The sequence below is a fragment of the Magnolia sinica genome, chromosome 9, assembly GCF_029962835.1.
Source record: "Magnolia sinica isolate HGM2019 chromosome 9, MsV1, whole genome shotgun sequence".
NCBI lineage: Eukaryota > Viridiplantae > Streptophyta > Magnoliopsida > Magnoliales > Magnoliaceae > Magnolia > Magnolia sinica.
The window spans coordinates 78,938,975-78,964,029 of NC_080581.1; the positions used below are offsets into that span (position 1 = coordinate 78,938,975).

The 25,055-nt window shown below is 40.0% G+C and overlaps 1 protein-coding gene across 12 annotated transcripts in view; it reads left to right on the forward strand.

Annotated features, from left to right (window-relative positions):
• Nucleotides 1-1,289: 1,289 nt before the first annotated feature.
• The window catches only part of LOC131255788 (uncharacterized), a 78,850-nt gene continuing 55,084 nt past the window's right edge, over nt 1,290-25,055 (forward strand). The window contains exons 1-7 of one of the 12 annotated variants that reach the window (XR_009176423.1): nt 1,416-1,610; nt 1,714-1,810; nt 8,272-8,383; nt 9,635-9,912; nt 11,548-11,700; nt 12,734-12,793; nt 14,375-14,399. Coding sequence is in view for 3 of the 12 variants with exons in the window: in XM_058256605.1 (XP_058112588.1) it covers nt 9,697-9,718; nt 9,825-9,912; nt 12,734-12,793 (170 nt within the window). In the remaining 9 variants the exon portion in view is untranslated. Of the gene's footprint in view, nt 1,611-1,713; nt 1,811-8,271; nt 8,384-8,605; nt 8,677-9,634; nt 9,913-10,971; nt 11,328-11,547; nt 11,701-12,733; nt 13,445-14,374; nt 14,542-25,055 lie in introns of those variants that run through there. The other 11 variants (XM_058256605.1, XR_009176421.1, XR_009176422.1 and 8 more) reach the window with 11 other exon arrangements.

Here is a 25,055-nt window from a genome sequence, read left to right on the forward strand (position 1 = left end):
GTTCTTCTTATCATTTTCCTAATCGGAATCTCCGTGCTAGGATCACTCGATGTAATGTTTGTCCAGCTTAATTTCACGGTAGATAAGGTCAATTTAATGTTTGCCTCGATAAATTTCATGCTAGGATCGCTCAATTCAATGTTTACCCAGCTTAATTTCATGGTAGATAAGGTCAATTTAATGTTTGCCTTGATAAATTTCATGCAAGATCACTCAATTTAATGTTTTCCCAGCTTAATTTCATGGTAAATAAGGTCAATTTAATGTTTGCCTCGATAAATTTCATGCTAGAATCGCTCAATTTAATATTTGCCTAGCTCAATATCATGCTATGCTCGCTTGATTTAATGTTTGCCCCATTTAATATCATGTTATGCCTGCTCGATTTAATGTTTGCCCTACTGAATATCATGATACGCTCGCTCGATTTAATGTTTGCCCAGCTCAATATCATGCTATGCTCGCTCAAAATATTGTTTGTCCAGCTCAATATCATACTACGCTCGCTCGATTTAATGTTTATTTGCATAGTTTAATTTATAGTTTGTCCCGCTCAATTTTTAGTTTGCCCCGTTTAATTTCTAGTTTGCCCCATTGATTTTCCCCATTGAATTTTCTAGTTTACCCTGCTCAATTTTCATGTTTGCCCCACTCAATTTCATTTTTCTCCCGCTCAATTTTGTAGTTTGCCCCGCTGAAATTCTACTTTGCTCCGCTCAATTTCATGTTTCCCTAGCTGATTTTCTAGTTTGCCCCGCTGAATTTTATGTTTGCCCCACTCATTTTTCAATTTGCCCTGCTCAATTTTTAGTGTGCCTCACTAAATTTCATGTTTGCCCTGCTTAATTTTATATTTTCCCTACTTAATTTCTAATTTGCCCTGCTCAATTTCACGTTTCCCCCGTTTAATTTCTAGTTTGCCCTACTCAATTTCATGTTTTCCCGGTGTTTTTCTATTTTGCCCCGCTAAATTCCATGTTTCTGCCCTCAATTTTCCAATTTGCCCTGCTTAATTTTATGAGCGCGTATTGTAAGTTTGTATTGCTTCCAAAAAACCGCTGGATAGAAGGCGGGGTCCACAGTCGTAAATTTCTCTTTCTCTCGTCTCAAAATCGTCCTGCTTTTTCTATGAGAAAAATGGTGCAAGCTATCTCTCGCGTTTTCCCTCTCTTCTCAGTTTCTCCTCTCTCGAATTTCTTTCCGCGAGAAATCTCATCTCCCCAAAATCCAATTGAAATCCGACGACGATTCAGCAGACAGAAATGCAGCTTCGAGGATTTCTCCTCAAAGAGCAGGTAACCGCACTCACCTCCTCTTCTGCCTTGTCCTTCTTCGCCACGGGCTCATGCTAGCCTTATCCACCTCTGGCTTGCTAATGTGCGCTGGTGCCATCGGGAGCTAACAGCAGGTAGGCGTGCTCAGATTCCCCTTTGTGTTGTACTTGCTTTCGCCGGTGGTGTGCTGTCGCCCTGGTGCAGGTTAGCAGCCTCTCTTTCCTGGCATGCTACCTTGTGTGGATTTCTAACAGAGAAGTTTTGGAATTACAGGGCTGTCGAATCCCTCGAGGAAAACACAGAAGCTGCGTCCAGAGTTTCCGCCTCGTAGAGCAGGTAAGAATATGGTTGCTTCTTTTTCATTGCACCCCCGCTCAGGTTAGCATCGCGCACAGGGTCTTGCTGACATGGGCTGGGGGCATGCTGCCTATATTGGCAGTGATGGATTCAACTGAGAAGTTCTACATTTTCTGGGCATTTCGATCCTGCGAAGAAGATGCAGAATCTGAACTCGGAGGTTTCTCCTCACAGAGCTGGTAAATGCAATCCTTTTCTTCTTAGTTCAGTTGTCAGTTGGTGTTGTTTTCTGTAGTTTTGTCCCACCAGCACATTTTAGTGTCCCATGATGTGATTTTGCTAATGTGCGCCCCTAGATATAGCAGGTAGAACTCTGTGAGAGAGGTTAATTCCAGTTCATTGTGTGATGTACCAGTCTTATTGCATTGCCACTCTATTCATGTGGTGGTATGTCAGGTCAATCCCAGCTTTCTATCAAGTGGGCCTTATGGTGTATTGTCCACGGTAAAGAAATGCAGTGCCCCACAATCCCTAGGTGTTTCATCTTTGCCTATCAAATGGAGAGGGAAAATAAAAGAAAACGGTCAGTGGTTTACATTCAAGTGGGAAACATCCATGAATCAGGAGGATAGAATCAAGGTGTAAAAAACGGTTGCGTGATAGCCGTTGTGGCTATTACATAATGGTAATGATGGGGACTTTATCATAATGGCAATAATGGTGGGCATTCTGGTCACCGTTGCTGTTATTGAATACCTTGGCTAGAATTGTCCAATTGTTGTAGTTTTCATGGAGTGGACCATCTGAAGTAGGGCCAACTGGATGGATGTTTCTGCTCAGCAGCACATATGGTGGTGAGTGGCAATGAACACTGAATGGTTCGCAACCAGAAAACTATTTGTTCTGGAAAATGTGGGCAGAACTGGTCCAGCAGATTTGTTCATTCGGTGCTAGAAGCCAACTGTTATATGATAGAAATTTTCTTCATCGTGTTATTTGGATTTTCATTTCCATTTTTTTTTTCAAAATGTTTTTTTTTTTGGGTATAGTTTCTGCAGTGAGATTGCTGTGGATAGATCAAGGTGGTGCTTTCGCTGACCTTTTGAATGACAAAGGAAAAAATTCAAGTGACAACGAGATATGTTATGTGAAAAGAACATTTGGGTTTCGCACCTTTGCTTTGGATGATAGAGATATCAAACTGGTATCATAATGCGGGGGCATTTTCAAACTTGGTTTCGCACCTTTGCTTTGGATGTTAGACATATCAAACTGGTATCATAATGCGGGGGCATTTTCAAACCGGGCTCGAGTGGGTGGCTTGTCTGATGCAGGGCACACTTAGGGTGGGCCGCCCACAGAACTCATGTGATTTGGGGCCTGTGTGAGGCGGGTGGCTCACGTGAGACAGAAACCATGCGATTTGGGGCCCACGAGGGGACAGAACCCATGGATTTGGAGCCCATGAGGAGGGTTTGTCTGAGGACCTAACCCATGGATGTGGGTCCTCGGCTATGAGATAAATGGATTAATTCGCTATGCTCTATCAGTTCGAGCTTTTAGAGCAAGTGGTTAATTGTCCTGCATCAAATTGGTATCAGAGCGGGGGTTCTCGTGTTCGATACTCCTCACCGGGGGTAATTAATGCAGGGGTATCAGTTTGAGCTTTTAGAGCAAGTGGTTTATTGTCCTTCATCGTATCATTTCTTATATTTTCACCTTTTGCTTCGATCTATTTATAAGGTATTCTTTGATATCATTGACCAAAATTTTTTATTAAGAGAATATCTTTGCACATGTATTGTTTGACTGGGTTAGTAGTTTTTCAAATGCAGGAAACTGTTCACAATTATGTGTTTGCATGTATGCGTAAATGCATCTAATGTCTGTATATCTGGAAATAAAAACATTCATATTCATGTGTAAGAGTACAAAAGTTATGGCATTTATGCAAAGAGTGCATGTCTATTGTAGAACTCATTAGCGGGATATATGAAGTGGGATGCATGCGAGGTTTAGTGGGATTCGAGAGGGGGGTGGGGTGCATGGGCAAGGGATGCTTTGGTTGATAATAGAGTAAACATGTGGGGATTTGGAGAATTCTCCAATAAATTTCTATATATTGCTTTACCCTAAACAGGGTTTAAATAGAAGAATACAATGCTATATATGGAAATAAAATTAACTGGTATACAAAGAAAGTTAATCAATCAGAATAATTAGAGGGAGTGATTGATTCTTCTTTCTAAGAATGGAAAGATTGCACCAATCACGACTATCACCCCCTCTTAAATTAATGCGGGTGATCGACCAACAACAATTTGCGAACTAAGAAAGAATGTCTAGCGATTGTCATAGTCTTCATGAGAACATCCACAATTTGATCTTGAGATGCCACATGTGGAAGATAAACAATCTTAGAATGGAACTTCTCTCAGATGAAGTGAAATCTACCTCAATATGCTTTGTCCTCTCCGGTGTTTCAAATAGTGCCCGTAGCGTACGCTACATAGCGTAGCATGGCTGTAGCGCTACGTAGTGTCCCAAATAGCGTACGCTACAATTACGATGTATTTTTTTACTCTTTTTGTTTTTCTTCACGTTTTCTTTGTGAGGAATGTGACACTTGTATTGTACTTGATACTTTTAACCAATGGGATTTTTATTTCTTTTCATAATTGTGACTTGCGGTTTCAATTAGACATTATTAATTAAAGTGGTTTGCTTAGAAAGTTGTTGATGTGATAATTATTTGATTTGGCTTATATATGTGGATTGACTTTTGATAAATGATAACTAATAACTTTTTTGAACATGCTTATAATTGATAAAATGAATCATCTTTTAGGCATTTTTATATTTTTTCCCTTTTTTTCACTATTTATTATATTTGTCATATTTTTAAATTAAAAATTAGAAGTATCGTGTAGCGTACGTTACACGCTACGAATTTATGCTACACGCTATAGAGGGTTGAGCACTACGCATCGCACTACCGCTATTTAAAACACCGGTCCTCTCATGAAAGACGGGATTAGAGGCAATCTGGATAGCACTGGCTTTATTGTGGTAGTAAGGTGAATTCCCAAAATAGAAAGTAATCCTCGTATCCACACAATCTCACTGTAGGCGGAAGACATAGCTTTGTACCTAGCCTTCGTGCTGGATTTGGAGACTGTTTAATGCTGGGGTATTTTCACATTGGGCTTGAGTGGGGTGGCTTGTGGGATGCATGGGCACAATTGGGGTAAGCGACCCATGTGAGGTGGGTGACTCATGTGAAGTGGAACCCATGTGAAGTAGGGCCTATGAGGGGGGTTTCGGCCGAGGTCCTAGCCCATGGGATGTGGGGCCTGAGCTATGAGATAAAGGGAATAATTCGCTATGCGCTATCAGTTCGAGCGTTTAGAATAAGTAGTTAATTGTCCTGCATCGAAGTAGTATCAGAGCGGGAGGTCTCGTGTTCGAGACTCTTCACTAGATATGATTAATGCAGGGGCATTTTCACACTAGGCTCGAGTGGGGTGGCTTGTGAGATGCAGGGGCACACTCAGGGTGGGTGGGTCGTGTGAAGCGGGCCCACCCATGTGAGGTGGGTGGCTCGTGTGAAGCAGAATCCATGTGAAATTGGGCCCACGAAGGGGGTTGGTTTGAGGTCTAACTCATGGGATGTGGGGCCTAGGCTATGAGATAAAGGTATTAATTCGCCATGCTCTATCAATTCTAGCTTTTAGAGCAAGTGGTAAATTGTCCTGCATCACCGCTGTTTGTTTCTTGCATTTCCAAGATGTAAGTAAAGTGCTAAGAAACAATAGTTTCCTGTAGTAGATCTTTGGATGAGGGCGCAATTAACCCAATCAACATCGGCATAGGTAACCAACCCAATCAACATCGGCATAGGTAACAACCTCAATAGGAGATATCGAGGAAAAGAATAATGACCGATCAATGGTACCTTTCAAATATCTGATAATGCGTAAGACAATAGTCATATGTAGGGTACGGGGCGCTACAACAAACTGACTAACCACTTGAATAATGTAAGCGATATCAAGTCTCTTCATCGTTAAATAAACAAGACCACCAACAAGGCACTAGAATAGAGTAGGTTGCTCCAAGAGAACCCCATTTTGTTTACTATACTGAACATTTATCCCATCGGTGCCTCGATATTTCAGTGATTAGAAAGTCGTGTCAGTTTGATGAGGTCCTGGGTATATTTTCATTTACTTACAAAAATACCTCGGCGACCGACAATGGGTTTAGGTTGCATTGGCATCACAGCAGCAACGATGATTATGGGTTTGCAGTTTTCAACATGACTTGATGGAGAGGTAGGGGCGGATGGGGTTTGGGGTGACTGGAGAGGCTGCCACAATCATGTGTGTGTGCCGGTAGGGTTCGTGGAGGACATTGTGTCAGGGTAGTGACAGAACATGACTGGGTTGTTGGATTTGGAGACGCTATGGCGGATGACGATGGTGGTGGTGCCAGGATGACAGTGCCGATTTGATTTGTAGATTTGTGCACCACATAGAGGTTTGTTGCTAATCGGTAGAGCCAATGAATATGGGTGTTGCAAATGGAAGATGGGTTTTGGTTGGGGAACGGGGACTGGAATGGGTGTTTATGACAATGGTTGGTTGTTGTGATGGGACTGCAGTGATTGCGGTGACGAGGATGGTGGTGAAATGTAGAGACTCAAAGACCGCTCAGGGAAATGGATTGAATGATTAAGAGCTAGGATGAACCGCTCTGAAACCATGATAATAGAGTAAACACGAGGGGATTTGAAGAATTCTTCAATTGTTTTCTATATATTTCTTTACCCTAAGGTTTAAATAGAAGAATACAATGTTCTACATGGAAATAAAATCAACTAGTATACAAGGAAAGTAAATTAATCAAAATAATTAGAACGAGAGTGGTTCTCTTCTCTAAGAATGGAAAGATTACACTCATAGCAACTATCATTGGTAAGGGTGGTTATTTAATAACTCTAGTGGTGTTTGCTTGTCAAAGTTGTTAGTTGTTCATTTCGTAGGTTTCTAAGGTCATTTGTTTGCTATTTTGTGTGATTTTGATGTGATTGGATGTGGTTCCGAAGGTCATGCATTCTTGGCAAGTAATATGGTGTAAATGTTGATTTGTGGGGAGGTCCATATAAGATCCATGGGGAGGATGAAATTAGGGGAATTCAATATTAATTTTGTTTAGAAAAGATTGTCTTTTGTAGTTGAGATTTATTGCGATCCTATATAACAACCCTCCTTTGGGTGTTTATCTTCAAAATGGAAGCTTACTCATTCCTTCTTTCATCTTGGTTCCTCTGTTTTATCGTCTTGTTCTTCTCCTCCATCAATGTGCTATGACCACATGTTCGTGCACATATACATGTGTAACGTGCCTTCATATCTCTGCAGACACTACAAATCCATCATTTTGTGTTGTTCATCATGTAAGAAATTATATTGTCGATGGTAGGATGTAACTAGATTGACTTCAGCTGCCAAGGAAGGCATCCAAATGAGATTTTAGAAAGTTGAAATGTAATGATTTGTATTGTTGATACATTTGTAACATATAAAATCATATCATGCATGAGATACTATGTTTTGATACCAAGCTTGGAAGTTGAGTTGGCAATGTAACTACTCTTCCAATGCATGGCCTAAGATTGAGTCTGCTTACCACGACGCTTGGAGATGAAATGGCACATGCCCTTTGAGAAAAAACAGATTCTATGTTTTGTTGGGGAAAAGAGATTTCAATATATGCATCGAAATAAGTTTTAATTAACTCTCTCTCTCTCATCATCATCATCATCATCATAGCCCTGCCTGAGTTGGGGTTAGCTTTATGAGTCATGTTTCGCTAATCATTTCTATGTGATTCTAAGGCACTATCATCAGTAAGTTTACAAGCCTTCATATTGATTCTTAATCTTGCTCGTGTGAATATCATCCTTTAGGCCTTCCCCTCCTTTCCCACCCTTCAATCCTAGCCAAAGGTTCCACTTTATTGGGTCTATCTCCTGGTTTTTTTTTTTTTTTTTGGGTGGACCATCTTAATTAGCTGTTTCATTCTATCTCTCATTGTGGCCACTCTTAGTCTGCTTCTGGTGTCCTCATTCTTGATGCTATTTTTCATAGTCTTTCTGCATGCCCATCTTATCATCTTAGTTCTGCAATGCTCATTCTCTGCTAATATTGCGTCCTAATTGCCCAACTCTGCCCCAGGATTGGGGTGAAGGAGGAGGGTTAATGTTAGGTAGGCAATTGGTTGTAGACTCTTTTCTGATGAGAACTCTTTTTGTTAATTATGAACTTCTTTATATCTAAAAAGCAAAAAACCATGATGAACATGTCAAGCAAAGTATTGAATGTTTTGTATTGTCCAAGGGTCTGATATGATAGGCAGAAACAATCTTTTGAACATGTATAAAAATTGCATTGTTGATACTTCAGAAGGCTGTTCAACAAGGCTTACTAGAAATATTGTTTACCCACCAAAATTAAAATTGAGTGTGAAATTATTAGTAGACAAATGCTGTTTTAGGCTTTAAGTGAATGCCACGTGATATCTTTCCATTCAAGGTTCATCTGTTGATTCCCTTATTGCTTTAGATAACGTTAAAAAGTTACCATGTCATGTGATTTCAAGTCATTAAGTGAAAGAGGATTCGAATTCTCTACTGTAGGTGACTGACATTGTTGGGTGCTGTTCGTTGGAGGCGTTACCTGGATCATCTGATATTGTCACTTTGCAATGATGAGAACACGTTTAGAGGGATGGAGCCACTTCTCTTACAGGTATATTGTTTGTATACATATTTGGGCTCTTATTCTAATTTGGATAGACTATAGAATGTGGAACTATACCTTGACAACCGAGGAAAAAATTGATAACACTAACCAGTTTAACTCACTCATATTGGTTACAGACTCACTATACAAAAAATATTATGATTTTCAGCAGCAGTACTTATGTATTTTACAATGTATTTTGTACAACTTATGTTTCCTTTCTTTTAGATCCTTCGAATTGGTTTCTATGAAATTCTCAATCTGGATATGCCACCATATGCTGTTGTGGATGAGGCGAGGTGAGTCTGCTTTTTGAAAACATCTCACCTTGTAAAATTTGTTAACTGTGATGCTGTCCATTGTATTGTTTTCCTTCAACATTCTTGCATAAATTGCATACCAAATCAAGGTATTCAATAATTGTAAAGATAGCTGTAACAGCCACTACAGTAACTGTTACTATAGGCTGTAACGTCCATTATGGACTTGTAACATTCATTTTTTTTAATTTTTTATTTTACCTAAAAGCATCAACTGTATCGGCCCCGTAATGGGCCGTTACAGGCCGTTTTTTTCCCAGAACGTGCGTTAAAGCCCTGTAATGCGTAATGCTTCCCACTGTTACCGTTATATAATGGCCCTTATGACCGTTCCATAACAGTTTTTGAATACCTTGATCCCAATCGTACGCATATGCTCCATCGGCTCTCTATATGCTAGCATGTGCATCTCCATCTTCTGTTGAAAGGCTTCATCCTGTGCTGGTTGGAAATGCAGCCATGAAACTGTGTCCTTGCACATGAGAAATAAAGTAGGTACTTGAAAGTAACGATGCTAGCATCCGTTGAACATTCTCTTTGATGAATACTACTGAGGAAGATTGACTGACAGAAGAGCATAAGAATGCACCGCCATTTTTCTTTTCTTTTTTTTTTCTTTTTTTTTTTTTTTTTTAAAATAAATTTTGATGTATTTAGAACCAATTCTTATCCAATGCATATGACTTGCATGTGGCAATGTAAGTGTCTGTATCAGTAGCGCAATAAGTGCTCCTCACAACTTGAAGTTTATTCAGTGCCTGGCATTACTCATGTGGGTTAGACTTATAACTGCTTTTCATGTCATGTTTTCTGTGTTTGGTATATGTGAACCCAAAAGTGGTTTCTTGAGGTGCCCCTTCATAGTCGCAATTGAGATTTTTTCAGTCCAGCTAAGATGTTGGCCATGTAATTGATGGTACCTTCTCTTCAACTCCAGAATGTAAGGCTTGCAAAGGTAGCACTCAGGCCTGGTACGGGTAACATGTTGAATGGAATTCTATGGAAGCTACTTTTACGCAAGGTTCATCATTTTTTGTAACATTTACTATACTTAAATCAATGGGTCACTAGTAAGTAGAAACCAAGTTCATTTGAACGCCTTAGCCCTTTCGTATCTATTGATTCAGGAAAAAAAACTCACTTCCACTACCCAAACTGGAAGGCGATGAACGTACAAAAGCACTCTCTCTGGCAACTATTTATTCACATCTGGTGGTATGTTTGTCATTGCACCTTCCATTCTTTTTTCAAGAAATTTTATTTCAGAAAGAAAGGTTTTCACATTTTCATTCACTAATATTTATTATTGAGAAATTCTACCATGGCCGCATGCTTCATGGTGTTCTGCGAAGTGTACATCAGAATATGTCCAATGTACGTATGGTGCCTGTGCATGGTGATCAGCCCATCGATTCTGTGGACCCAAAAAGCAATGGTATCTGACTGTTCTAGGCTTCTAGCTTGACATCTGCTCAGTGGCCTGAAGAGGACAATTAACACAAAAAGAGCAACTGTACATGTTCAGTCATCACTCATCAGTGGGAAAAACTTGCAATAATTTGGTGGTCAAAATTGTTGAAAATTGGTTATGCCGATAGCCTAACCATATTGTGGCCAATGAGATCAATGGTACCGGTCAGCACAGACGTTTGCCATGTGTAAGGAAACTTCACAAATGTTTGTTCCTATAGCAAAGCTGTCTTGATGTCATAAAAAAACGCTCTGAATCATGCTTCACCACTAGTGTCTTTGACTCTATATAGCATTCTATCCATAATATCAGAGCCTGATCTCTTTATGTGTAAAACTGAAGAACTTTCACTTTTTGCTATAGCTGTGCATATAACAAGGCTGAATAATGTTAGATGAGGACTCATCATCTGCAACTGAAATGTTGCTTGCAACCTCATCCAATGCTTATTTAGCAGTGTGTAGGACATTCGAGCCGTTACGTATGCTCCATCATGAAGATCACCTGTCACACAAATCGGGTCCGTTGCTCATCAGGCGAACACCCTATATGGAAACAACACATGATGTTCTGATTCAACTTGTACTTGTGTCCCACCTGATGGATGGATTGGCCTGATTATTGTCCTGGGTGATCATGGTCGTGCTGCCTTAAACATGGCCCAGATTTCCTAATTCCTACATGTGCGTTACAATGGCATTTCAATGAGTTCCCATGTTATGATCACATGAAATTTGTTTTGGTTATCAGTCATGTCAATTGATTATTATAGAGGTGCTCATGGTCAATTTTCTGTTATCCAGTGGATGGTTAGAAGGTGGATAAAATATCTTGGGTTAGAGGAAGCCACGAGGCTTTCAGCTCAGGTTCTTCTCTTATCTCATTTTCTTCAGTCGATGATCTTATGTCTGCTGATCCATGGCTGATTTGCAGCCACCCCTTCAAATGACAGAGCAAACAGTGCGAAAGGTTTTACAAGAGCTGACCTTGTTGAGTATTTTGTTTTTCTTACACAGGCTATCATTAACAACCTTAAAAATAAACTTTCTACTGACGTGCCCCTCACTTTTATGCAAATGACAATCATCATCATAGCCTTGTATCTTATCACAGACAAAAGTGCCCCTTTCTCTTATGGAAAAGAAAATTTCCCCCATTTTTATAGGTAAGCTGGGATTGAATGTGAGGCCTCAATGTTGAAACGCACTGTCTACCATTGAGCTACGGGTTCGAATCATGGAAAAGACATGATTATAAAGACATTGTGAATTAACTTTGAATTTTGGAGGTGCATTTCTGGTAAGGTGAAGTGTTGGTATGTCTGTATTTACCTGGTAAAGTTGGATGTTTGCTTAGTCATTATTTCATCCATGTGACAGATATAAAAGATGGGTGAGTGAACAATTCTTGCTTAGAAAGGTTGGGGTTTTGTAGGAAGTTCAGCAGCATCAGATAAAATCAGATCAACCTAAATTCATCTGGGAATGGGTTTATAGAATTCAACTTATATGCTTGAAGTACAGCTCTTTATTGTAAAGCAATGTGAAAAATGATTTTCCTTTTTTATCAATGAATTTCGCATATTGAGGTTTTCCTCTTATATAAGATCCCCATAATATACCACTGTACCTAAAGAATAATAACATGTTAATTTCTTTTTTTCTTTTTGGACCTATTTGGTTAGTGCTTTGAAGATATACATCACTATGTTTCATGGACTGGCATATGCCAGTCCATAAGGACACATCACCATGTTTCATCGATAGTGAAAAGAAACACTGACAATCATGCCAATAAAAATAAGCAAAAAGTTGAATATTTAATTTTTCCCTCTGGATTATTGCCTAGCATGTCCTGATAGGTCCAACCCTATCAAGTAGAAGGCTCTAAAAGGGCAAGGGAAGGCTCTAAAGGATGTGGGAGGAGGTAGTAAGAAAACACTTGATGACCTATGGTTTAACTAAGAATATGGTCCCTGATAGAGTGGTATCGTGGAACAGGATTCATGTGGCCGACCCCATTTAGTTGGGACGAGGCTTAGATGATGATGATGATTTTTATTTTCCCACCACAAAAAAAGTGGGATTTACCACTAGATGACAGCTAAAATGCGGACTTGGCTGTCATCATTTTGGCTGTCAGGATCGTCTCCATTTCATTTTTAATGACTAAACGACATCTATACACATCTCTGATAAAACGATACAATAATCTGCTTGCCAATAGAACACCATGAAGACGGACACATTCATGTATACTCCACCCCACATGTGACAGATGTGCCGAGAATATAGGAGTAGGACATACACTTCACACACCGCTTGAAAGTGAAATTGTCAAATGACACCCTACCAACTTAATGAGCCCATGGATTTGATACATGATGGATTTCCGGCTCCAATCTGATTCCCAAATTTTAAATATAAAGTTTACAGCTGGTGTACATGCAGTTATTCTTTTCCTAAATGATCATAAAAGAGCACGTTTCCTTGCCCCAACAATGTTTTACTATACTAGATGTTTTTCCCTTGTTTTATCATTAATGATGCTTTTCTTGAACTTCAGGTTCCTCATCAACCATCCTTGCATATGGATGATTTTGTCCGCAACAAAACCGGCATGCAGGTGTGTGCTAAAATCTATAACACAACAAAGCGAGTATTACCATTGCCTGTTTCCTTTCCATAGGACTTGATTTTTTGTCTGTTTAAAGGTATGGATGGTTATTCAATTCAAACTAAATTGATTTTCATCACTAAGAATACAAAGTACATGATTAATGCATGGGACTAGGGGCAGTGTGGTACAATTTCAGCTAACTCTGATCATCGGCTCTCTCTTCTATTAGGGTTTCTTTCCTTCTAGGATATGATTTATTTATAATGAGGAAGCTATGGTTTCAAGGAGACCAGCTATGTATTCTACCACCCTACAATCTTCTATATACAACACTGTATTATAATTTCGTGTTCTTATCTTATCCCATGCACCTATATCGATCCAATCCTTTTACTGTCATAGCCAACCACCAAAGACCCAAAACCTAGCAGATCAAGTGGTGGACCCTAAGATTTAAACCATTAAATCATCATCAAGTGCAACCAAAACCTTTTTAATAGTCAAAACAAAAATTTGAAGTGCTAGCCCAGTAGAAAAATCATTTGATGAATGTCTTAATCTCCAAAATCCAAGCAGTAAGTAAATTCTTAGGAAATGAGTGGATCCTTTCTTGAGCCATGTCAGTCTCAACAGACCTAAATGGATATGCCCAACTACACCCACTTACAAAATGCTAGGTGGTCATGGAATAACATGTTATTGAGATCCATGGACCACAAGTCTCCATTGGTCAGTGATTGTTGTGTCCAGTCTCAGGTTCTAAAGGACAAGAAGAGGAATCCCTTTCTTTTAACCCTGTCCGTGTACATTTATGATATTCCTGCACATTAACGATGGCATAATCACATGTCTACTTGGACCCATGCTCATCATGATCTATAGCCACAATCATTGATGTCTCATCCACTTCACCAGCGGACAAGGTTCACATTAGTTTTCCATGGGACAACACCATAACTCCCACATGGCTATTGTTGAAAGATGCATTATTACATACCTTAATGTATGACCCATGTCTTGCTTATCGAGACTGTCTCACAGTGCATGCTATAAACCTTACGTATTTTCAAATTTTCCTTTTGGATAATGCACACTAGTTAGGCTCAATTGCAGTTATGGGCATGATTGTTCTGGCATGCGAATGATATTTGGTACATGTATTGGTGACTACCATGCTGTTTGTGCAACCAAATACTTGAGATGACCACTAATATGTGTGGGTGCATCCGGCTTAGTGGTTTGCCTGGCAATTGCTTGCAACGACCCAACTTTGTTGGCTCTCCCTTTGGGGCTTGTTTCTAATGTTTAGGCAGGCAGTCAATATTGAGAGGGATTATGTTGGCATGCATGTGAATGGTGGCAACATGAGCCTTTGCTGTGCCTGGTTCCATGAGCCCGGGTAAAAGAGGTAGGTTGATGTCTGGTGGGCATCCGATCTTGAACCTTTTGCCATTCTACCTTTAATAGACAACCCCAATTTGCTATGAAAAAGTTGATGGTGACAACGATGATCTATTACATACTATTAGTTCATACCAGTACAAATTATAGAACAATTTGTCATTTAAATATAGTTAATGCTGACAGGAAGGGGAACTAAAATGAAAGGTAAAAATGGTCAATGGTCATTGCAGGTTATAGCCTCCCGTGAAGCAAGGGCCCCAACCCTAAAAAACAGTGGGCTGAGGACCCCCTATTTTACCTGGCTTTGATATTTCCTGAACAAGTGATACCGGTTCCAATTTTTATATTTATTTTTTTTTAAATTAAAAAAAATAGAGACTTTAACACTATCACGGTATGGTAATACTTAAAAAAGTTGGATGATTTTTATTTTTCCTTTTTATTTTTGTCTTTCAAGAAATTATCCTAGAAAAAATAAATAAATACAAGGATCCTTTAATAATTTATATTATCGTTACCTTTCTTGAATGTAGAATCGCATTAGAAAAGCGGCATTTGATTCCCTAAACTGACGAAAAAGGATATTTTGATATCTAACCATCATTCCACAGTACATATAAGTTAAGATGATCATAACCATCTATACAAACATTCTAGATTAGTCATATGGGCCATTGTCATAACCCTCCCAAGTTGAGTGTATACATCTTGCCACCAGAAGCTAGGAGGTTTCTGGTGCGTAGTAGGAGGCCAATATCAAAGAATAGGGATCACCAAACAGTGGGCCCACATTGGAACGTCTACATTTTCTGATGATCGGAACGCTTTATAATTCATCGCTTGTAGTGGGGACATGTCACAACAGATTTCAGGCCGAAGTTGTACTGTGACACTAAAAAAGGTGGAGATGATCCTCTCACATCAGGCATCTCAAATAAAGGTGTTCCTGACAAAATTAAAACAAAACAACAAGCATATTTTCAACGAATGCAATTGATAGTGAATGAGCCACACATGAAAATTCAATACTTTCTACGGTCTAGGAGATGCACTTGATCTGGACCATCAAATTACTTGGCCGCATTTTGTATGGACCATAACCAAAGCCCAATTTGATTAACTAATGTTAATAGTTGGATTGATGGACCTGTCGTGGACAATGTCAATAATCTAGTTGGAAGCATCATCCATATCAATTGAACAAGTTGAAGTCACATACAAGATTCCTTTCAATGGTGCATTTGAAGGCCCAAATCAGATGGTTAGGATTGTTGGATGAGTCTAATTTGAGCGATGACCTATCTAGGATGGTGGTTATGATATTCTACACGAGACATGGTTACAAACACATGCTATATACAATAATCAAGCTTAATATGTGATCAAGATGCCTGCACAACCCAAATACATAATAAGTTTAAGCCTAGTCCTCTTTATTGATGTGGAGCTAAGATTCCACTCAGCAGCTAAGGTTAGGCATGGATTAAAAATTCTAGCCCATGTTCTCATCATTACACAAGTTGAATGTGGAATCATTGATCAATCTAAACCATGCATTACATTCTTACATGCATGCTCAACTTAATGCACGACAATACTGTCTGGCCTGCTTTTTGGTACATTTCACCCATTGTGCTTCGTGTAGTCTTTTTGTGTAGTGGCCCATTGCTTAATACATTTCACTGATTGTGCTCGGTGCAATCTTTTTCTCCCCAAAAGGAGGTAATGATTTGAAGAGCCAATGAGATTCTAGGGATTTATGATAGAAGTTGTGATTTGGCTGACAACTCGGCACAAGCCTCCTTATATAGCCTTAGGACTAGTAATGTGAATACAAAATACATGGTACAACCAGAAAAAATAGGAGCCCATAATGTGATAGATGGATGCTAGATATTAAAACTTTTAATGGTCCCTACTTTAATAACTTCGGCACTATTATGACCAATTTTTTCCTCACAAGAGGATAAAATAGTGACTTCAATAGTCGATAGAAAAGTGAGGCCCCATAATGTGATAGATGGATGTCAAGTATATTTTCCTAGATCCTACCTAAATAGCAATATTCACACTAGCATGACTGACTAAAAAGCAGTCTTGGCTCAATGGTGAAAAGGACATCTTAGCGACTTGAAGACTCAATAGTTGGATTGAACGCCTGCCCTTGAAAAATTCTTGGGGACACGTAAGTTAAGGATCAAGCTGTGAAAAATTCTTGGGGACACGTGAGTTAAGGATCAAGCTGCCCTTGAAAAATTCTTGGGGACACGTTAAGGATCAAGCTGATTTTTGGGTTTTCCTTCATCCAGGTCTGTACATGTGTGACCTTATGAACAGGTTGGATGGCAAATAAATATAATGGTGGGCCCTATGAAGGTTTCAATGGTGGGCTTCATCGACCCCCACTGCTTTATGTAGTATGGTCCACTTGAACTTTGAATCTGCCTCAATCAGCTTCCATTTATAACAATGTGTACCACAACTTCTTTACAACAGGATTTGAAGTAAGTAGATATCATGGTTTAAAGTCTTTAGTCATGTAGAATAGAGACACCACTATGATAGCATCCACGTGGAACATGCATGTTAGCAATCTCATGAGATTGAGCAGCTGATCAGGCAATCCTGACCATATAAGTGCCTTCCCTTAAAGAATCAGGCCCATCATCCAATGGACGCGGATTCCCTGTCAAAGCCTTTGCAGGATGTTTCTGCGCAAGGATGCTGGGTGGGCCCCACTGAGATGTTTGTGAGAAATACACGCCGTTCATCCGCTTTGAGAGCTCATTTTAGGATATGACCAAAAATGATGTGTATCCAAAACTTTGTGGGTTACAAACAGTGGGGATTCATTGTGAATCGTTGAAACATTCTTGGGGCCATAAATTTTTTATTTAAGGCTTTTTTTTTTTTGGTATTTTCACTTCATCCCGGTGGTAATGACCTTATAAATGGTTTAGATTGCATATAAACATCAAGGTGGAGCCCGGAAAAGTTTCAACAGTAGGAATTTTTTTGCCCAATTTTTCCTCTCTGTGTGAGCTATTTGAGTTTTAGATCCACTTTATTTTTGTCAAATTTCCTAAAACGAGCACTCAAAACGGATGAACGTAGTGGATTTCTCACAAACATCTCTTTGGGCCCCACCCAACATCGTTGCCAACTTGCTGCTAAATGCGCCCACCTGCCTAAAAGTGTGGAGACTGGCAATAAAATTTACCTGTCTTTCATGTTCATGTGAATAACTGGTTAAACTAGACTTGTTACTTGTGAGGCAAGGCATCCGTAGGATGGTGACTACTCTGTTGACCTGACTTGTAATACAATACACGGCATCTGGAAAAATGGTATCTACTCTGATGAGTGGCTCCCTTAATTTACATGTGTGACTCTTAAAGGTATGTGGGGTCATAATGTTATATATGTAACATCCATTTTATCCATCAGGTTATGTGGATTTGGGTTCCCCATAGGAAAACCAGTGAAAACCAGGGTTCAGAAACAACCTAATCCAAAACCCAGGTACAACACATGGCTTGAACTCAAGAAGTTTTCCAATCCAGTTTTGTACTGTTGGGAAGTCCAAGCAAGAGAAAATGGGTCGAGCAGAAAGATATGGATGGTCGGGAGAAGAGGTATGGTTGCAAGAATATAGAAATACAAAGGATTTGGAAGACTGACGTGGCAACCTTTTGGCCACCGTAACTGTTGAACTGAAGAAGACAAACATCTTATTTTTAGCCTAATAATCTAAAATAATATGAGAAAATGGATGGACGGTGGATAAAATCCAAACATAATGGTGGCCCTTCGATAGCTGCTTGGAGCTTTCACCTGTCCCAAGCTCGGAATAGCCAGGGTAGTTTTAATCTGCCACAAAAGTTACAACATCCACTCCTGTCCACCAGTTTACGTCTTGGATTTGGGGCCCTCGGACCAAAAAAATATAAAAAACAACCAAATCTACAATTCGAAGTGGGTCACATCAAAGGAAACAATGGGAAATAGGATCCAAACCATTGGTTTGTGTGTAGGAACACTATGATGTGTATCTTTCAAAGCTGTCAGTTAATTGTAAATCATCTGGATCAATTTCCCACCCATCTTATAATCCATTGCCACACCAGATCAGGTAATCGTGTGACACTTTGTCATCCAATTTTGTAGCTTGTACTGTTTGCTAACTATAATTTATAAACTCAGTAAGAAATGGAGAAATGAGGGCAGTCAATAGTTAAAAATAAAAAATAGTGTACGGATTCTTTCGCATAATAAATGGTGCCACGATGCTTGACCCGCAGATGGCCATGGCTGGCTTGACCTGGTGAGATTCTTGTGTTAGGAATTCCAAGAGCAGTTGAAAATTAAAGCATGTTGGCCCCACATCTAATGGCGACTGTAAAAGTCATGCATGTATATGTGCCGTGTTGTGTGTGTGGAAGTGTTCCATTTCAAGAAAAAATGGACTAGAGATGGAAAGTGGGACACTTGATGCCACCTCCTTTGAATGATCACGGCCAATGATGCCCGTTCATGTAGTCAGTTGATTATCAGTGTTTGGAAATAGGGCAAATTTCATCCCATCCATCTAAAAGGTCTAAGCCCAACTTCCACATTATATCATGGATACAAGGTGAAGTGGGCCTCACTCTATTGTGCACGGTACATGCCTCCACGTGATCATAACATGGAATTTACTCACTGTAGCCTCACTGCATAGATGCCTTGGCTGGAAAAAAGAAAAAGAAAAAAAGATCCGGTCAGTCAACTTATAAGGTGGCACACGGTGCATGAATCAGATGTACGACAAAAGATCATATTTGTGCTTGCATGCATGCATGCATTTGTTCAGTGCACCTTTCTTCTGGCACTCAATATACGCACAGAAAAAGTTACATGTGTGAGATCGGAGCCACTCACTAGGCAATCCTCATGTTGAAAATGCCTTGATTCAAAGAGCCAGACCCACATATGTATACAGAATGTGGTGACTATAAATCACTTTATCAATCATTCACATCTTGATACATGTCTGGCCCTGATTTGTGAGAGAGGACAAAGATAAAGTAGTGAACACCTGATGAGTAGCTGCCATCTTTTTTAGGCTGATCAAAGCCAATTACCAGACAATCATGATAGTGTTGATGCATGCCTTGCCTAAAAGGATCAGGTCCATCTGAATATCTGAATGTGAGATGTGGATTGCCTAGGACAACCTGTCACAGGAAGTTCCAATGCTTAGAAGTTGGGTGAGGCCAATGTGGTATTTGTGAGAAATCCAACTTATCCATCTATTTTTACTAAAAGGATCAGAACCGTCTGAATATCTGAATCTAGTACGTGGATTGCTTGGACAACCTGTGGTTGGAAGTTCCTGTATTGATCAGAAGCAGAGTGGGGCCAAACTGTGATATTTGTGAGAAATCCACCCCGTCCATCCATTTTTCCAGACTTTGTTAGGGAATGATCCCAAAAATGAAGCAAATCCAAAACTTTAAGTGGCAGCAATAATGGGAAAAAGTGGGCGGGAAGTTCCCGTGCCAGAAGCTAGGTGGACCAGCTGTGATGTTTGTAAGAAATCCCCCCTGTCCATCAATTTTTCCAGACTCTTTTATAACCTGAGCCAAAAAATGAAGTAGATCCAAAACTCAATTGGGCCACACAGCAGGAAAAAGTGGGTATGAAAATGCCTCCCATTGAAACCTCCCTAGTTCTAAGGTGTTTATATGTCATCTATCGTGTTCATGAGGTCACTTTTGCTGGGAGGAACTGAAAACACAATAGTGTTAGTCTGATCTAAAACTTCTATGGCCCCACAAACATTTCAACCGTTGATGTTCAATCCTCACCGTTTCTACCATGCAGCTTACTTAATTTCTATCAAAGGAATTTTACAAAATAGTACTTTATTTACATGGCATTGACATCCTCATACCTTTATAAATTAAATTGTCATTAAAGTACTTCATTAATGAAGTTATTGTGAAGGGTACCTTCTGTTTGTTTTCTCCCATTTTCCTTATGATTTTTTCTAAAATGACTAAAATATCCACCAGTTAATAAAGAAGAAAAAAAAAATCAACAATTTTCTTCAAACGCAGATTGCATAGCTAGGATGACCGTGGGACCATCTTGATGTATTTATTGTATATCCAGCCCATCCATCCATTTTTCAGCTTCTTCTAGGCCATGAACCCAGAAATTAAGAGGATCCAAATCTCAGGTGGACCATACCATAAGAAACGATGCTAATTGAATGCCCACCATTACAAACTCCTTAAGGCCCACCATAATGCTCAGAATCATGTTCATTTGTCATCCAAACTGTTCATTTGTCATCCAGTTAATTGAATGCCCCCCACTGTTTCCTCTAGAATGGTGCACCTGAAGTGAAACTCCTTCATATTTGGGCTTATGCCCTAAAATTATCTTAGTAAAATGCATGGACAGTGTGGATTAAACAGGTACATCATGATAGCCCCGTATAGCAGCGACCAGTAGCCACTCTGGTACGTAGGCAATCCGCTCCTGTCTCTCTTTTCCGTTGTAATACATTGGTGCTATTCTATGTATGTACTGTATATAAACATCTTCCATCAGTTTCTCTGTATCATTTTCGAGCATGAGCCAAAAAATGTAGCAGATCCAAATCTCAGGTAGACCATAGAGGAGGAACAGTAGTTGTTGAACATCCACCGGTAAAAAAAAAAATTGTGGGCTACAAGAGTTTTTGAAGCTGATATTTGTTTTTCCCTAAATCCAGGTCATTGTGTCCTTATCAACAGGTTTGATGGCAAATAAACTCATAGTGGGTATTACAGTGGGCCCTAAGAAATTTTTAATGATGGGAATTCAATCAGCACCGTGGTCCACTTGAGATTTGGACGTGCTTGTGTTTTTTTTTTTGTTAATGGCCTCGAATGGAGCAGAAATATGGATGGACGGCTTGGATATACAATACATGCATCAACGTGGGCTCCACAGTCAGGACCACACTCCGTTGGGTGAGACTGGGGCGCACCTAATCCGGAAATGTTTTAACCTACCGCAAGGTATGGTGGGCATTCAATCAGCATTGTTTGTTTCCTATGGTATGGTCCACTTACGGTAACATCGACGACTAACCAGTATCAACAATGCAATCCAAATCTACTTTGATGTTTATATGCCATCCAAACAGTTTATAAGGTCATTACCACTGTGATGAGGTGAAAACACCAAAAATTTTGCCTAATATGAAACTTTTTGGCCATATGAATGTTTGATTCGTATCAAACGGTGGTCACTGAATCCCTACTTCTTCCTCCAATGCGGCCCACTAAAGTTTTGGATCACCTCATTTTTGGTTTCATGTCCCGCTGATGCTCACGGAGCTCCAGAGTTGTATTAACGGTTATCAAAGTTACACGGGCCTCACAATGATGTATTTATTATATCCATGGAGTTTACCTATTTGGCGGGATCATTTTAATGAATGAGCCCCAAAATAAGTCATATCCAAAGCGCAGGTGGATCACATCACAAATAGCAATGGAATAATGATTCTCACCGTTAAGACATTTCTAGGCCCCACCTTAACATTTATTTTTAATCTAATCTGTTAATAAGGTCGCATGGACATGGACGAAGAGGAAAAACAAATATCATAATGATCAAAAACTTCTGCAATGCAGTGCGGTCCCTTAATCCGTGGATCGATCTCTCTTATTTTGCCTCTCAAGCCTTACGACGAGCTCGCCAACTGGAGGAACGGTTTGGATATAATACATACCTCATGGGACACACGTAACTTGGTTAGGTCAACATACACCCAGGTCGGTGGTGTGTACAGCAGCCAATACGCTGTGTATGTAAATAGGAAACGGATTGGCTATCCCCTGCCACCCGCCAATGGCTGGTGGTTGCTCCGTGGGCTCTGCCATGATGTATTTGTTCCATCCATGCTGTCCATTTATATTTTTAGATCATTTTATGGTATAAGACCAAAAATGATTTATATCTCAATCTCAAGTGGACCACATTACAGGAAACTGTGTTGAATGAGTGTCGACCATTAAAAACTTTTTAGGGGCCATAAAAGTTTTGGATCGGCTGATCTTTGTTTTTTTTCTCTTCATCTGGGTCTGTATGACCTACTCAACACATTGGATGTCAAATAAACAGTACAGTGGGCTTTAAGAGGATTTTAATGGTGGATATCCAATCATTATTGTTTTCCTATGGTGTGGTCCACCTGAGATTTATATCCCTCTCATTTTTGGGATCGAGCACTGAAATGATCTGTAAAAATGGGTGAAACACATACATCACGGTGGGGCCGACAGAACACCGACCACAGCCACCGGGCCGGTGGCAGGGATAGTGGCCAATCCGTTTCCATGTAAATTCCCATGACTCTTTTTCTTTCTTTGATGACTACTCCTATGAGCGGCTCTCGTATTTCACACGAACGAGTCTTAACACTATTAAAACCTCTTCACTTTCTGTTTATAAATAAACCTCACGCTTTCTATTCCTACACATCCCAACCTCTATTACCTAATGGCTCTCCTCTCTTCTTCTAAAAACCCATCATTTCTCATTCCTGTCTTTTTATCATCTCTTCTGTTTCTCACTACCCAACAATGCAACCATCATCACTTCTCTGCTATCCTACACCTCAAGCATGGTTTTAACTTCACTGCCTCCACCCTCTCTACTCTCCCCTCTTGGAATTCAAACAATACCGATTGCTGCAATTGGGAACGCAACACGTGCGATGGACCCACTGGTCACGTGATCAGCCTCGACCTCAGTGAGTTCTATATCTCTGGTCGGATTGATTTTGAAAGCCTCTTTCGTCTTCGGAGCCTGCGGAGGCTCAACCTCGCTTACAATGAGTTTGATCCCTCTCCATTCCCATCTGGGTTTGACCAGCTCACCAATTTGACCCATCTCAACCTCTCTCACTTATCCTTTTATGGCCAAATCCCACTGGAAATCTCCCGCTTGACCACTTTGGTTTCTCTCGATCTTTCTTACAATCAATATTACAATGGTTCTGGATTTCACTACCTGAAACTCGAAAACCCAAGCATTGGAGCGCTCGTCCAAAACCTGTCCAATCTGAGTGAACTCTATCTAGACTGGGTACACATCTTACTGCAGCAGGGCCAGACATTAGATTTGCCACTCCCTACTCTCCGCAAGTTGAGCTTACGAGATTGTCTTCTTTCAGCTTCCATCTATTCGTCCCTTTCACAGCTTCATTTCTTATCTGAACTCGACCTCAGCGGAAACAATCTCTCCTCAGCAGTGCCCAGCTTCCCAGGGAGTCTCCGCAAGTTGATCTTACAAGAATGTGATCTTTAAAGCTCCATCTATTCTTCCCTTTCACGGCTCCATTTCCTATCTGAACTCGACCTCAGTGGAAACAATCTCTCGTCTGCAGTCCCCAATTTCATAGGGAATTTATCCTCCTTGACGTCCCTGCTCCTTACAGAGTGTGGATTGCATGGAAAATTCCCTGACAGTGTTTTCCAGCTGCCAAACCTACGAATCATCGACATATCAGGTAATCCACTTGTAGCTATCAATTTGCCAGAGTTCCCTCAAAACAATACTCTACAGCATTGTTCCTTTCATACACTGGATTTTCAGGAAAGTTACCAGATTCTCTCAATAATCTCAAATTCTTGACTCAATTAGACTTCAGCAATTGCAACTTGTCAGGATCATTACCATCCTCACTTTTGAACCTTACCAAACTGCAATATCTGTATCTTTCATCCAATAAATTGAGCGGCCCAATTCCTTCTTCATATGGAAATGAGCTTCTGAATCTCAAAGTGATCAGCTTAGCGAATAATTTGCTTAATGGGACCATTCCATCATCATTGCTTTCACTCCCATCATTACAGAGGTTGGGTCTCACAGGTAACCAACTTAGTGGTCAACTTGGCGAGTTTCACAATGCCTCTTCTTCACAGCTGGAGTTCCTCTATCTTTCATCCAATAAATTGCAGGGGATGATACCCAGATATATCTTTCAACTTATCAAGCTTGAAGACCTAGACATTTCTTCCAATAATTTCAGTGGTGTTGTGGAGCTAGGCTTATTTCAAAACCTCAAAAATCTTTACTCTCTGGATCTTTCAGATAACAACTTGTCAGTCCAATATGGCAGTGGTAATTCCTCGTTTGTTTCCATCCCCCAGTTTCAAATTTTGTTGTTACGTTCTTGCAACATCAGCACATTTCCAAATTTCTTGAGAAATCAAGAGCAGTTGTGGCAATTGGATCTTTCCAACAATAAAATTAGTGGTGAAATACCCAAATGGATATGGGAAATTGGCAATGGGTCTTTAAACTATTTAAATCTTTCTCACAATGTTCTACGGGGAATAGAACCATCTCCCCATCTTTCGTTGAGTGACTTGAGCATTCTGGACATTAGCTCCAACAAGCTAGAAGACTCACTTCCTATCCCACCACCCTCCATCTTATTCTTTTCAGTTTCAAACAATAGCCTCGGTGGTGAAATCCCTCGATCAGTTTGCAATGCAACATCCCTAGCAGTCCTCGATTTATCTCACAATCAATTCATTGGTCGGATTCCACCATGTTTGGGTGAGATTGGTGATAGCCTTAGTGTGTTGAATCTTCAAGGAAATGCTTTCAATGGCACATTACTTCAGACATTTAGAGAGGGATGTAACATACAAACGCTTGATCTCAGTGGGAATCAATTAGAGGGCCAAGTGCCAAGGTCTTTGGCCAATTGCAAAATGTTGGAGGTATTAAACCTTGCAAACAATCAAATACATGACACCTTCCCTTTTTGGTTGGAAGCTTTGTCACAGTTGCGTGTTCTCGTCTTGAGATC